The following is a 15820-nucleotide window of genomic DNA, read 5'->3' as shown; positions in this document are numbered from 1 at the left end:
GTAAAACGGATATTTATAATTCTCAGAATCTGGAATTTATCCAAGTGAAGTGCAAAACAAAAACTTAACACGATTTTTTTTTGCTTGGTCACCAGTGACCACGATGACAGACCATCGACTCGTTACACGTGAGAACCCAGTTTAACCACATGACCGGTATCGCCTGCATTCGAACCCACGGCCTTGGCACCGCCAGCTCCGCTCTCCCTGACCTCTGAGCTACCCTAGCCACCTCCTACGTTTAGAAATTCAAAAGGAAAAGGTCGAAGTAAAAATGATGTAGGCTAAAAAAAATAATGAAGTTGGTTTAACGTTTGTTACTGTAAACATGTATCAGATGAGAGCATGTGGTAACAAATGTAATTTTCCGACATTCCTTCCCGCAAAAATAAGTCGCACCAAGGTACAACCTCCCAGATTTGAAGTTTTCGTGACTGCAAGGATTCATATTCTTTGGTTCTTTCGGTAAAGTCACGTAGGTAAAAAATAAATAAAAATTTGAAACAACTAAATTAAATCACAACGTTTCGGGCGCAACACCAAAGAATATACAACCTCCCAGTTGAATTTTGTTAATTTCATGTTGACAATGCTCAGCATTTGTCAAAATATTGCTGCGCAGCCATGTCAATTCCGGTGACATTGTAACGGAGTCGTTGCCCTGTGCCTTGAGACCATCGTTGGGTAACATCCATCAATAGTTGATGGGGGGGGGGGGGGGAGATTAATAGTTTGTCACACGCCACGCGTTTTAATTCAATTATCCGCACCTGACATGAGAATTTGGCACAGCTGTCGTTGCCACGTTTTTTCCCAGGGAAGGGCGGGGGGGGGGCTATCGACCCCCCCCCCCCCCAACTGTTTGTGTTGCATCGTACGTTAGGGCCAGCTCCGCTTGATTTGAGGTCGAGCTTAATCGCCATGCCGAGACTCGCTGACCGGCACCCCGCAGACTTCTCCTAGAGCCCCGTAGCGCTGTCAACATGAGATGAACATTGTGCTCGATTACTTCTCTGTGCAAAACAGGATGGCGTGGATGCAGGATTATAGTGATGACCTTGTGAAGAAGCCACCTGTCCACCTATTGTGGCCATTCTAGTTTGAGATTATTGTTGTTCGAATCATTGACGTGTTGGTTTTTTTCATGTTGGTAATTTCCATTTGAATTCCAGCGCACGTGTCGTGGATGGTGGCTATGAATTATTGCGAACGATGCACGTGTCTCCTTCATGCTCGCCTCATCGGTAACGCTGCACCACAGTGAATTTTGTCCTCATCTGGGGTTATCGCGCGGTGGTATGAACTCCCGGACCCGAATTCAGTTTCTGGCCATGGCTTGCATCGGCGGCGAAGCGGTCCCTGAACCGGTGCTGGCCTATTCCCCCCCCCCCCCCCCCCCCACCTTCGTCGCCAACCTGCACGGTTCAGCGTGGCAAAAGTATGGTCAAATAACTCCCAGGCCCAACATGGCATGCAGCGGAGGCCTTTGTCTATGCATTGCTGGATTTAGGGCAGTACACTTTTTTTCTACAACGATGACAGGAAGAATGCTATCATAATGATGAAGGTGTGCCTTGCTGATGAACCTTTGACTGTGCTTGTCCTCTGACCCGGTTCTCTGTCACTTCCCCCCTTGGTTATGTTGCTGCCTTAGACAAGTCCCGCAAGGTCAATTATAATTGCTAATTAAATGTCTAATTGTTTTAGCTAGGAGTGGATGATCAGCAAGATTTGGCTGTTTTCCCACCCTTTGTTTAAATGCTCTCAGGGATTAATTAGGTAATCCCAGAGTGTTCTTGGAGGCATAAGAAGTGGACCTCTAATTGCGTGAAGCAACATAAAGCAAAGTGCAGTGATTTCAAGTTTTTTTTCTTCACAATTCTTTACCTGGGGTCTATTCGCCGTGAAAAATAATGGATGTCGTTCAGAATTTTTTTTTTTGCCTTGAATAATTTGGTGGCATTGCTTCCCGACTAAAATTAAAATCTCGCTACTTAAAGATCATGCTAATGGCTGTAATTCTGTGTTTAAATACTAGTGCCAATCTATTGACCTCACTTAAATATTACAGGTTTCTTTCCTCGGCCTGAGCATTCAGAGATTGTGTTGACATGGAAAAATACCCCCACGGACTGCTATATGTGCTGGAGATAAGTGTAGTGATTATTGACTCATTATTTTTACACCAGTTGGTCTCTCTGGCAAAATTTCGGGGAGATCTCTGTGGCAAATAAATGAGCGGCTGTGACAGTAACGAATGAATCGGACATGCCACGGGCAATTTATCTACAACTGTGTATATTGTTTCGATTTATTAATAAAATCTGTGTACTTTTAGCACCCTTCTAATACGATGTACGTAATATACTGTTGAGCGCAGATATTCTGAGGTCGTGTTGAAATAAAATGGAACCCCTTTTTGATACAACCTGGCCATGTGAAATTTGCGAGCGTACCAATAATTATGACCCTTTTTCCCCCAAGTATTAACACGTAAATTATTGTAGCGTACATTTACAAAATCTATTTCTTGCATTAAAAAAAACATTCGTTTCAAATCTAATTGTATTATTTGAAAAATGTGCCATATAAATGCATGTGCATTATTTTTAACAGTTGGTACTGTAATGAGATAATTTAAGGAAAACAAAGTTTGAGTTACTAATGTAAATCACAGCAAAATCTTTTAGTTCTGCAGGAAGAAGCTAATTGAGAACAAGAATTTCAATGCATTAAGAGTGACTTTAATGAAAAGCCTCATTTGGTCTGTTCAGAACTGTAGTAAATACGTGGCCCATGTTTGCACTGCACACTGCATTATACCGTGGTATGCATTTCATACTATTTTAAGAATATTATAACAATTTACGTGTCTTCATTAGTACATTAAATTATTTCATTTTGTAAGTAAAAACAAAAATTGTCATTTTTAACAAAGACAAGGAAGGAGACGCATTCATTATAAAATCATTTGTTGGCGCATTACTCTACCGATAGTTTAATTATTGATGAGCTGTATAATTTCGCAGCGTGTACATGTGCAGCGCTGCTATCGGCCGATGTAAATATTCTCAGCAAAAGCTCTCCCGCCCCCCCCCACTGCTCATCGCTTGCGGTAATTGCAGGCTTTCTCCGGAGCTCTTGCGAAGCAAGCCCGCCGGCAAATTTTGTGCGCCGTATCTGCCGCGGGTATTTTTTTTGTCGACTTAAATTAGTTAAGGTCAGCAGTGGGGTTGCGATCCGCGGCGATAAACTGCGGATCTCGCAGCGGAGTCCTGAGCGTCGGGCGAGAGCGTTTGACCCGTGGCAGTGGGCCGACCGCTAATGAGCTACGCGAGCCTTGCGCGTGCGCGAGAACCACACGTGTTACGCGCGCCGTGTGTGTGCGCGCGCGCTTGCTACGCGTGACGCGCCGCGCGATAATCACTTCCAGCCTAGCAATTAGTAGCTTTGGGCCGTAACCGCTGGAGTGCAATCGTGAGGAATCTCAAGCCAATAATGATATTTGATCTCATTCTACATGGTAATTTTGGGAAAGTTGCGAGGCTGATCTGCGTCGCCGTTCGAGGATTTTTTTTCTAATTAAATGACAGCAAAAGCCTTAAAAGTATGTGAGGTGCGTTTAAAATTGGGATGTGCTCGAAATTGTGAGCCGATTATGGGGAAAGTCACACTTGGAAATATTCGTAATTTTATGCAGCTGTGGCTTAAAAAAATGCATAGGAAGCAAATTATTAAGGAAATAAACTATATATATGTTGCTACAATTGAAAGCAGACATTTTAACATGTTAATAAATCATCACCTTTGTGAGAAAAATATTTTCGTATTTGAGCAGCATTCTTGAAATAGCAAAATATAACAAAGCTGTGTCTTACATATTACATTTAAGTGAAAGCATTGAGACTAAATTTCACTGAATATTTAATCGTGAATTCTAAGGGATCATCAAGTGTACTTATAGTTCTCTCATGTAAATGTCTTGATGAAATATTAAATTGTCCACTTAAAATCATTACCATTTCAGAACCTTTTTGACCTGCTAAACTATTCACATAAAACAGCTATTTTTGCATCTTTCATCAGGATGCAATTTTTTGTTAAATAATTCATTACAAGATCCGCGGATAATTTTCAATTACCAAAAGAGTAATATGACATGCATCCACACATATTCAGCAGGCCTTCATTTGATTTCCGAACCAAGCCAAGGAGAGTCGTTATATTTTCCGCAGGGCGCGGGTGGTTCTTACAACACAGGATACAGTATCGTGCTTTTATTCCCGCGGTGACATTATTCAAACAATCGCAGTACTCTGGGTCGGGGTGGCATTGACCGCCCGCGGCAGCCAAGCAAGTCCGACTTGAAGCAAAGCCCTCTTTTTGGGGTCAACGCAAGCGAGCCACAAACGCTCCTCCGGCGGCCCGCCGCACTGATAACGATTCGGCACGCTCCAATCGATACGATGCACAACCGGGCATTAACATGCAGCAGAGAAGGGCATCGTTGCCTTAAGATGTTAGTGTTTTTAATTTCACAACTCTTATCAAATTAATAACCTTCAAAGTCGATTAGCACGCGCACAGTGGCTGAGTGTGTTTTTAGCGGCGAGCTGCACAACCCGCGGGGCGCGCGCGTGGGGGGCTGATGGGGTTAAGGGAGGGGATTAACCCCCACGGGGATGACGACCCCCCCCCCAACCCCCCTCACTGCTTGTGTGGCGGGGGGCCACCGCCCAAAAATTAGCGACTCGCGGTGTCCGCGCCGCCGGTCGGCTCTGCCTAATCCGTAGTGAAAGGCGTGAACGCGGATGGGGGGGGGGGTGGACACCCTGGGTCAGTACGTGTCGTGCCACTCCATTATTAGCCCCAAGCAGCTCCCGTGGAGAGCCTCTAAGCGCAGGCACGCGGGGGAGGAGACCGGCATCCGCGCGGGGAGGGGAGGGACAGAGGAGTTCGGGGACGTGCGGTGGTTGTGTGGGTTAGGTAGAGAGCTGGGATGTCGGGGATTGAGGAGGATGTGTGTGGGTGGTGTTGGGGGTGGTGGGTGGGTGGGGAGGGAGGGAGGGAGGGGAGGGGAGGGTCAAATCACCACTCAGCGCTGTGACAATTTGTCATTAGCCCCACAGCGTGATGTGCCGTGTCTGCGTGTGACTGATGTCAAGCCGTAGCTGGCATCAGCCGACAGGCATGCTGTGAGCATGTGAGGCATTGTGCAGTGGGGGGCAGTGGAGGGGTGGGGCGTGTGGCACTTGCCGTGTGCTGCTTGCGCAACAGTTTTGACTGCTGTGAACGAAATATTTCTCTAAATGAATGACGGTGATGATGATAAAATATATGAATAAAAATGGGTTGCCCGATGGGGGTCACAAAACTGCTCTTCCCTCCCCGTTCCGCTCTTTACATTTTTGGACAAGGCTACATTTTGTGCAGCGGGTAATAGTGACCGTGTACGTGAGTTGGGAAACTGCAGGTCCACGTCGCAGGTGCAATTTGCGGTAATTCTTTTGTAAGCTGTTACTTGTGAAATTGTGTGCTGGTTCATCATGGTGTCTATTTAATCGTCACCCGATTTGTACAAAAGTAGGACATTCTCTATGGATGCATTTCCACAAATATCAACTTCATAGTTGAAATGGTTTCGCGATTCTTTAATTTCGCTACACTTTTTCAGGAGGCTGTGTGAGATTAACGTTTTCATTGACTCGCCTGGGATGATGAATGCATTTGTTCAATATTAAAACTAAAGAAAAGTTAACAGAGTGTGCAAGTAGTAATGTTACATTTTTTTACGCTGTTGTAAATATCACTGCCCTAAAAGAGGAACGTGTTTTATACTGTAATCAGCAACATATTCTGAGCCAAATGCCCTTGTTCAGAGCAGATAAAGAAGAGCCATTGCCTGTAACGTCACCTATTTATTATATAACGTTTACACTTCAGGGCAGTGGGATTGAAACGTCTTTACTTTGTATAATCTATATAATTCACTCGTCGTCATCACCTAATAAAACAAGCAAAGCTAGCGCTTGGATGAGGGGGGCAGGGGGCCGTGTCAGGTTTGTTAAACAGCCACCTATGGATATGGGATAATTTCCATTTGCTCGAATGCATTGGCCACACACGGCTTGATGATTTGTTCTCGAGAAAGAGTTGGGGGAAGGGGGATGATGCCTCGTGCTCTGTGCCACTTATGGAACTGGTTTATAGAAAAAAAAACTTGCCGCACATATTTTGTATTTAACATCCGACAAAAAAATGTCCAGCCTACTGAGATTAGAATGATCGTTATTCCGCGGAAAAGCATTGCGGTGGAAAATGGAAAGACATGCATAATATTTTACATCGAGTAATAATTTTGGTTGCTGCATCAGCTTTTCTCAAAGGGTACTCGATGTTACGCTTGGAAATGTTACCATACAGGATAGGCCATATTTGGGCTGATAAGACCAATTGGGAACTGGTATCAGCACTGATAAAGGCCAAACACTGAGTAACTTGTACACATTTATAATCAGCGTAAATTTTGCCCGATCTATGCAAGAATGAACGGTTTGCTTGTTTTCGTCATGCTGTTCTGCGAAGGTTATTGGCGTTAATGAGCCAATGAAGTAACACATGACAGGATAAAAGTCCTTGTCAATACCTTAGAATTAATAATACTGACATTAAATTCTAGTTTTTATGTATGTAAAAGTCATTTCTGCATCGTACATAGCCAACCGGGCTAATCAGTGTGCAGTGGTAATAGTTTGTTACTTATGCACGTCTTCATAATAATCATTTCATTTTATATAGCGTCATTCATGGAATTGCATCCCACAACGCTGCACATGAATTAGCCAGTCCCCTACGCAGATGATACTAAAACAAAACCCCACTACTTGGCAAATAAAAAGCTAAAATATGAATATATAAATAAAATGTTTATTTGGCATAGCAATTTTTGTTTTGTATCTGCATGTCCATCCTGCGGTGCCTTGTATTAAATATCTTAAGTAAGGATTGCACGGACAAGTTGTTTCACGTATATTTCTCGGGGGACGGCGGGGGGGGGAGCCCAGTTGCACAATGAGTTCGTTTGCCGTTAACTTTAAGCGTCATAATAATAACTTGAAGTGCTAAATAGTGCCTTGTTGGTAAATTACTTACCGTGGTTGTGGAACATTTCAGGTCAACCTGGAACGTGCTCCTCCCGCGTTCGCAAACCTGGGACGGCTGATGTTGCCCGATGTTGGCTGTGGGAGATGCGTATTGACGATACCAGTGGTCGGCTTGCTCACGCGAACCACGTGGCTATTTTCCAGTGTGACTCGCTAGCGCCTGGTCATTCAGAGTTGGTTACTTTCTTTTTTTTTTCAGGCATTGTGAAAGGCAGTTCCTGGGCATTGAGAGGGGGGGGGGAATCCCAAAATGTCACAACAAAAACATGATCAATCTGATTTGTGCACAAGGTCGAACCTGCCCAGATGTTTTTGCTTGATAGTTTTTAGTAAAACTAAGAGGGTTTTTTTTTCTTTCACATTTACTTGATAAGTTTAATCGTGACTTTTGTATACCTTGATAAGGCTTTCCTTGGAATTGAACGTGAGGCTTTTACCCTCTCAACAATCCCACGATTTCTATTTTGAAAGTTTTACGTGGATATTTCAAATTTGAGTTTAGTTTTTTCCCCAGAGAATTTAAATGTGTAGACGTATTTAGTAATTGTCAGGAGGGCACATGAGGCAATTGTGTGGACAGGTTAACCCATTCACGAGCATGGTATATTCATGCTCCACTCTGCTGCTTCGTGTTTATACGAAAGCCCTTAGACCCTATGTGCGTTGCCACATGAGGGTCAAAGTTCAACCACTGGGAGACCAGTGGCTGAACCTCATACTTGAGATGTTTTTTTTATGTTGAGCATAGCATTTGGTATCACTGCATTTACTGAATTTATTTAAATGAATGCTTAATACACCAGAATACGTCCAATTCGCACCGCTTGTTTTGATGAGGGCATACGCTGTATGCCAACGTCGTCATCATCATCATTATCGTTACCACCGTAATAAGAATTATAATGTTCGTGATCATGGTGACTCAGATTCTCATGGGAATAATCGTACCGGTATTTTTATTCACTCCGAATGTCACGCTGACATTGATTGCCGTTGCTCTGGAGATCGTCATTATTGTCGAAGTCCATCTTCTCCACCGCCATCGAAGCTCATGAAGTGATCATTGGCCAGCGTCAAGGCTGTGAGAAGGCTGGGGCACGATACTTGGAGGCGTTTCTATAAGATGCACGGCCGTGATGTTTTGGCATAGTTTCTATATTTTATGATTACACACTTCACTCATTAATGTCAGTTCTCCGATTGGCTAATTTCGGTACCTGGTACACAATATAATTATGTTTTTGTAAAAAAAACGACAAGTGCAAAAAATCCATTCTGCCAGTGTTGTAAACCTCACCTCTCATGTTGTACAATACGGGGCATTTAATAGTGGCAGCATTGCACTTCTCAGATGAAAAATTTCACACTCATGGTGTATAACAATGTATGCATGCGTACACGACCATTAGATTTCACAGCGTATAGAATAGCAGCGCCTCCAATGAGACATCTTTTATTGTGAAAACCATATCAAGTCCCAGTTAGGTGGCAAATGTAAAAAAACATGCTTTGCCTTTATTGAGGCGCACATTATTATTACGTATAAAGCATTACTCTGCCGTGTTTAGGAACGCGCTTGGGTCGTTTCCGAGGTGATCGATGTTTATTTTGATCGTGGCGTCTGGTGCAATAATTGTCCTGGTTTGTCGAGCAATGCAAGCCCGTTGTCCTTTAGAGAGCCATGGGTGGCTGCATAATTTCGGTGCTCCGTTCTTTGGTCTGCACGTGATTGGTCGTGAAGAGCCCCGTGCTGGTTTCGACCAATCGCGACGCTCCGCAAGCTCGGTGGCTGCGACACCGGTTCGCGCATTGCGACTAAATTTAGTTCTGAGCGGGATTCGCTTTGTTAATGCGATTTTGATTTTTGCTAGTGTTTTTTTTAATGTATAACCATTCTTTTTCATTGCAACAGAATTACTCTTGTGAACCAAAATAGCGGCGTAAAATATCTGTGGTTTTTATCCATGCGCAGGCAGAGCCGTGTATGGGTCTGTTCGTTCTGAAACAAACTACACCTACGCAATCGGAATTCTCCCCTGATCGTTACGAAGCAAATGAGCCAGTTTGGTTTTCTGACGACTCTCATGTGTAGGAGTAAAGGGGGGGGGGGTCCAGTTGACGGAATGTCGGCACTGGCCCGGAATCTATCCGAATTCCCCCGCGCTTGCATTTCCTCTCTTTTCGTCGTTTTTTTATCGGCCGTGGTCATCCGGCTGTCCTTTCCCATCGGCTCATTAGCTGCGATGGAGCCCGAACAAATTTCCACGACTGTTCTCTTTTCTTGAGCCATCATTGCCACAGTTGTTGGCGGTGAATTATATTTCTTCCTCAAAATATCGTCGCTGTCCATTTTGGATACGACCGTTGGGGGGTGGCACTTGGGCAATTGAAATTCGGACTAAAATATCGTAAAAAAATAAATAGTTTGAGGTATGAAACGATGTCCACATTATCAAGGTGGCCATAGTAGCAAAAACCTTTTTTATATCAAGCTCTCTGAGACCGTTTCGGTTCCTCTTGATCTTTCTTTCTCTGTTTTTGCTTTATTATAGAAGCAGTGTTGTGGGGTCAGATGGAGTCACCAGGTGCGTTTTTTTTTCTTTCCATGAGCTCTTACGAGTGGACAAGTGATCGCGGTTCTGTAGGTCGTGTAAGAAAGTTAAAAAAAACAACAATGCCACAAACCCCAAGGACAAGTGTTTGAGAGAAAGAAAAGGCACTCATTAAAAAAAGCTTCATCTTCCTGTCATTGTCATGCAGCTCATTATGCCGAGTTGGAAACAAAGATTGATCCCTTTTTCGAGAGAAGATTTATACAATCTCCACGGCAGCTGACCCCCGACCCCCTGAGTTTTTATCAGAATAAGCGGATGTCGGCTGTGGGCGTTGTCTTGGGTTTGATTAATGTATCCAACGTTTTCCCTGTTTCATATTTAATGCCGGTGGCTTCATTAGAAGTGTGTTCATGTGGGCTGCGTGCTCCCCGGCGGGCGAAAAATTGGAGGGTGGAGGGGGGGGGGTGGCCACGGTGGAAGGGGGGGGTGTGCATCTCGGCCCGCCGGTCTCACCGCCCTGTCAGCGCCGCCTCCTCCCCGTGCCGGCATGCTCCGCCGCCTGTCACTCAGAAATAATTGTCTGCCACGTCGCATCCCTGATGGACGGGCAGCTCGCGCAGATCACTCACGGCCGCCACAAATACAAGATTAATATTCATTAACGCTTTGACATGGCTAATTTCCCCGGCGCAGCAAAGGCCCTCCAAAGTTGGCGACTCGGACGACGCCTCACTCGGACGGCGGCGAGCAGCTGTTTGTAACGCTCGTCTGTCTCGTTCACGTGCGCGCCTCCAGCCAACAACAACTTTATTGTCGGGGGGGGGGGGGGGGGCGGAAAAACCTCTGCCGAGCCAAAATACCGCGGTCTTAATTGCAGTGTTCACTTTTATTTCGTGTAAATGGATATCCTTTACGGACGTAATTTTATGGACATTTTGGTGAGTAAATCTGGAAGTTTGTTTCGTGTTTGCTCTTGCGTTGAGAGTGCTTGTGCGCGCACGTATGCCTTTCTGCGTCCGTGGAATTGTCTGTGTAAATTCACGGTGTGCACCTGATGTAATCTGTCTAAATGTACGTGAAAATGCTGTCAAATACAACTACGCAGGCAAGGATTATTGAATGTTAAATTCAAGGTGTTTAATTCAAAACAAATGTAAATGTTGCTGCTTTGATCAGTTGGAACAGGTTGTGTTTAAAATTGCATTAAATTATAATGCTGTAATTAGGGAGTATTTACTTAAAACTATATCATTGTCTTTTTGTGCTGTCAACACTGGACTTTTATCTAATTGGCATAAAGGAGGAAACACTGCATATAAAAGCATGAAAAGATAAACACTTGGTCTGCTTGGGTACAAATAATACCCGTTTTTTTAATGAATACAATTCACTGCTATTTTTCACACAAAATTAAGCAAATTCGTCATACAAATTTTTTTTTTTCATGCAGTCATCTTTATTTTTTATGTTACATCAGAACGGAAATAACAAATACAGGAGTACAATACCGTTTTGTTTTAACATCGGCAAAATTCCCCCAAAAAACGTAAATAATTTTTTGACTCCTCCTAATGTAATTTTTTTCTTCTTAAATTATTTTTTATTTAAGCAAACAGGGCTCCACCCATGTGCTTCAGATGATTGGGGCCAGTAAAAGTGTCCGGGGCAGACTTTAAAAAAAGAACATTGCGCCACCCGAGTCTAGGCTGAGTCTTGAGCCCGGGGAGGCGCGTCCCAGTGCCCACTGGCCACGCACAAAACGCGCCTCGTTCCTTTCCGCTCGTGCGAGGGCAAAGCCGGAGAGAGGAGTGTGTCCATACTGCGGCCTCCCCACCCGCGGGGGGTTGTACGGCCGATCGCCGGTCCATCGTGTGACATAAACCTCATCCGACTTATACAATCGTCCGAACTGTTGCATGCGTTGTGGGAAGCGGTGCCGGGTTTTTTTTGTGGCCACCGCCAGGTCCACGCAAACGACCCTTAGGTTCGGTGGACGCTGCGCACGCGTGTGGGTGTGTGTGTGTGTGAACGTGGGGAGCGGTTGCTGCGCTACGAACCTGGCAGCCCCAGGTTAGATCCCCGCTCACAGCCAACACCGGTGACGATTATCTGAACTGGTCATGGACCTCCCCTAGGTCGACTGCCTCAAATGAGTACCTGGTGTGGTGTGTAAACAACGCCACTGGGGAGACAAAGGCGGCCGGGCGTGGTGCTGGCCACCCACACCCCCTCGTGTGCCGTTCCGGCCTTCATAGGTGCTTGCTAACAGCACTTGCCCCAACAGCCCCATTGTTAAGGCTATAACGGGGGGGGGGGGGGATCTTTGTGCGTGAACAGTTGCCGCATTGAAACGGTGGGAATCTTCGACTCGGCACCGCTGTGCCGTGTCGTCCGGGGGGGTTGTGCTGCGGTGTGACATCGGGACGGGGTGGCGAGGCCCCCCCCCCCCCGCCCCCGTGAGACATCTCCGGCACAACAATTTGCCTGTCACTTGTGCAGGGTCCCCCTCGTACCGGTTATTTATTTATCGGAAATGAATTTTTAATTATTGCATTTCATTTCGTTTCGTCTGGTGGTGGTGGTGGTGGTACTGCGTCAGAATTGCGAGGCGAAAATTTGCCGCGTGCAAACGTATGTGTATTTTAAAAGCGAGGAATTTTGACGTTTTATTCCATATTTGAATGCAGGGAATATTTTTTTAACATGTAACGTAGTTCTTGGAATACAGCCGTGTTGACGTTTTAAGTTTGAATGTGATCAACAAAGCCTTTTCCTCACGATCACATATTTAAAATCACATGTACAAACGCGCGTGTGTATTTTGGCACAATTTGTTTTAAAATGAGCTAGTATTGCATAAAAAATTAAAAGATTCTGTTAAATTACTTTATAAAACATAGTTTTTCTGTCAGTGCATTGTCACATGAGAATAATATTCCCGAAAAGAGAATCTTTACACGCTGATTAATGCACACTTTGTACACAAGTTATCATAAATAATGCTCTAAGTTCTGTTCCGACATTCACACCATTTTTGCGGAGTTTTTATCTGCAAATTACAACGTGATATTAGATCCCACCCCCCGTCCTCTTCCTCCTCCTCTGCCGCCCACTCCACTGCGCTAACTCTGCCCCATCTATTATTTGCATAATTCATTTGCAAGCGATGCAAAATAGCACTTGAAATTGATTTTTTTGTTAAACGGAAACGTTTCTTTAAGCTGCGCGTGACGTTAACGACTGAGCCGTTTAAATAGGTAACAAATCGGGTGCTTAAATTGCCAATCAGGCTTGTCACTTTGTTGCGCGACGTCATAATTTCCTCGGGGTTCGGCCTGCCTCTACGTGCAACGTGAAGTGTGTAGACAAAAAAAAGTGCACACTCAGTCGCGGCAGAAAAGCCCTGACCCTCGCCACCGTCGGTAGCATCCTTGTTTGGATAGCAGGGACGCTTGGACAATAGGGGAGCGTTGTGGGGCTCGGGACGGGCTTGTGATGCGGGCGTGTCACCGCCGCCGCGCCGGAGACGTCAATGTGGAACGCGCTTGAGGCTCGGCCCGACGCACACGCGTGCTCTCGCGCGCCGCTCCACTCACGCCGTCCGCCCAGGAGAGGCACAGACGCAGTCCCCAGTCGTAGTCCGTCGTCGTCGCCGCCGTCGTCGCCTCCACGTCCAGCCGCTGCCTCCGCAATGCTTCCTTTAATTTAACGTCACTTTTTTTGCTATCGAGCGCGCCCCCCCCCCCCCCGAATGTCAGCGGCGGGAACGACAAAAAGTTGTTTATCTCCGGCGCTTGAACCACAAATGGAGCAGGAGAAGGACCAGCCTGGGCTCTCGGGCAGAGGAGCCATGAACGTTTTGGGCTTTGCGGAACTTGGCAGGAAAAACAGTGCGCTGGCCAACGGTTTCCTGTTTCTTCATCCGGGCAGCGGGCTGCTCCTCGGAGCCGGATGGAAGGTGAGTGGGGAGCAAGCAGAGGAAATAGCCTTCTTAAATCTTGACCACTTCACAAACATTTTTATCTCCTTTTTTTAGTTTTTTCCTCCCTTGGCGATTGGCAACGGCACTTGCCGCCGCGGATATTTCAGCGAGTTTTCGCCAAATGTGCCGTGGCTTGGCTTTGGGTTTTCTTTTGTATTCTCGTTCTTTGGAATTATTTTTAAATGTGAATTAAAACTATCATGGCTCTTGATTCCGGCGCAAATGTTAACGCTGCAATATCACCTGCGATACCGCGGTAAAAAAATATCAAATAATAAAACGTTATTTTGGATGTCATTGGAGGCTTAGAAAAATACAATTTAGCAATTTGCGAAGTTATATCGCATATCACGACGACAACAAATATGCGCGATAGGCAACGTGCATGAAACGTGTCCGCTCGTATTACCGTGCGCAGTGGGGGGAAACCTAATTTTGTCGAATTTTACGATTTTTACATTTCAATGCAATTTTCTAACAATCCGACGGGGGAAAGCAAGTCGACGAAGCCATAGAAAAACTCTTGCAGAGCAGCGGAGCGGACAGTCCCGCGCCGCTTGTTTTTCCTCATTGTGGGAGACAAACAGAGAGAGGGGGGATTTTCGCCCCGGTCATCAGGTCGATCGGAGATGACCCCCTTAGCCCCGCACTCGCTGGGACTCCCCTTCGGACCGAGCGAGTGGCCCGGGGGATTCTGTCGGGAGCTGTTAGTGGGGGGCCGCGTCTTTACCTGCCGTCCTCCTGGGCAAAACCAACAAAAAAAGACTTGCAACTGCAAGCCGCCTGTCTCGCGAACAAATTCGCTGCCTTCCGTAATGATGTCCTCTACCCTACGGGAAAAAGCGCTAATGTGTACAGTCTATGCAGCGCTCGGACTTTGTGAATTTACATTTTTGCGCCAGTGGTCTGTAATCTTTTCGCTCAAGTCTTGTGTGTATGCGTGCGCGAGTATTTTTTTCAACATCGTTATATTTTCGATGCAGTTGGATGCTTTCTTAGCAGCGCCAGTAAGGTTTTTTAAATGGTTGCAATTTTAAAAGGTCAATTGTCATTAAAAGTAGACATTTTGCAATTATACCCTTTTGTTTTGTATTTTACAAGTGCATATATATGTGTGTGCCAAACATTGTATCTTGGCAGTGAATGATAAAACTGAATGAGTTTACAGCAAAACGTAAGAGTAATTTAGAATCATTTTAAGCAAATGCTCTTGATATAAACGTATATTTCCGAATTGTAGACTTTATACCCATCCACTTACACGTTTTTTATGCAAAAAATCTTACTTCAAAATTTTCTGAAGAATCAAATTACATTCATGAAAAACTCTCTGCACAATATATATCTATATAAAGTTTTCGCACAACAAATGTACACACTATCCATATTGTCGCCGTAAAAGTTGCATGATAATTCAGTAGGCGGAAATGTATTATTGGATTTTTGTTTGTATATTTTGTTTAACGGACGTTGATAAATCGCTGTGTTGGGGCGCGTTAAGCGTTGTTCGTCACGCCGCTCCGACTTCCCTGAACGTCCGGCGACAATTACTCCTCGTTCACCTGCGCGTCCTGACAGGTCGATGGTCCGGCTAGCGCCGCGACTGCACATTAGCGCCAGCGGAGAAATGCGTGTGTACGCTCGCCCGCTCGCTCGCCCGCTCGCTTGTCTCTCCCATCCGCTCATTTCTTCGCTCGCCACGGCCCAAAAACTTCCGCAATGCCCGAAGTTGGAGAAAAGGAAACCAAATGCTAACGATGTCTCCCGGGTTGTGTTTTTAATATTTTTTTCCCTCCAAGAATCGACCCAGCGAGTGGAGCGAAACGTCGGACATCGTGCCGAACAGCTCGCAGCGCAAACCGATAACTTTCCGGAGGCCGCGACGGCGCAACTCCCGAAAACCTTACGCGGTAGTAGCAGAGGCAGTGGTTGCGAAACTAAATCTGAACATTCTCATCAACGTTTGTTACTTTAAAACGTTATTTTCTAATTGCGGATAAGCAGATTACGCATTAATACAGCTCGTGTTAATTATGCACAAAACGTAGCAATGCTGGAAAAAAACTTGTGACCACACGCACAAAGCCGTGAAATGGTTCCAGGTGTTGTTTTCCTTCATA

The 15820-nt window shown here is 45.3% G+C and overlaps 1 protein-coding gene across 15 annotated transcripts in view; it reads left to right on the top strand.

Annotated features, from left to right (window-relative positions):
* LOC133350601 (transcription factor 7-like 2) overlaps positions 1–15820 on the top strand; it is a 162004-nt gene that overhangs the window by 90200 nt on the left and 55984 nt on the right. Inside the window, exon 1 of one of the 15 annotated variants that reach the window (XM_061565121.1) lies at positions 12950–13676. The exons of the other annotated variants lie outside the window; for them this stretch is intronic. Coding sequence (XP_061421105.1) covers positions 13470–13676 — 207 coding nt within the window. The 5' untranslated portion in view covers positions 12950–13469. Of the gene's footprint in view, positions 1–12949; positions 13677–15820 lie in introns of those variants that run through there. 15 annotated transcript variants of the gene reach the window in all.

The sequence above is a fragment of the Lethenteron reissneri genome, chromosome 34 (assembly GCF_015708825.2).
Source record: "Lethenteron reissneri isolate LAM-NWPU_2019-01 chromosome 34, ASM1570882v1, whole genome shotgun sequence".
NCBI classification, from domain to species: domain Eukaryota; kingdom Metazoa; phylum Chordata; class Hyperoartia; order Petromyzontiformes; family Petromyzontidae; genus Lethenteron; species Lethenteron reissneri.
This window is presented reverse-complemented; position numbering and strand designations above follow the sequence as displayed.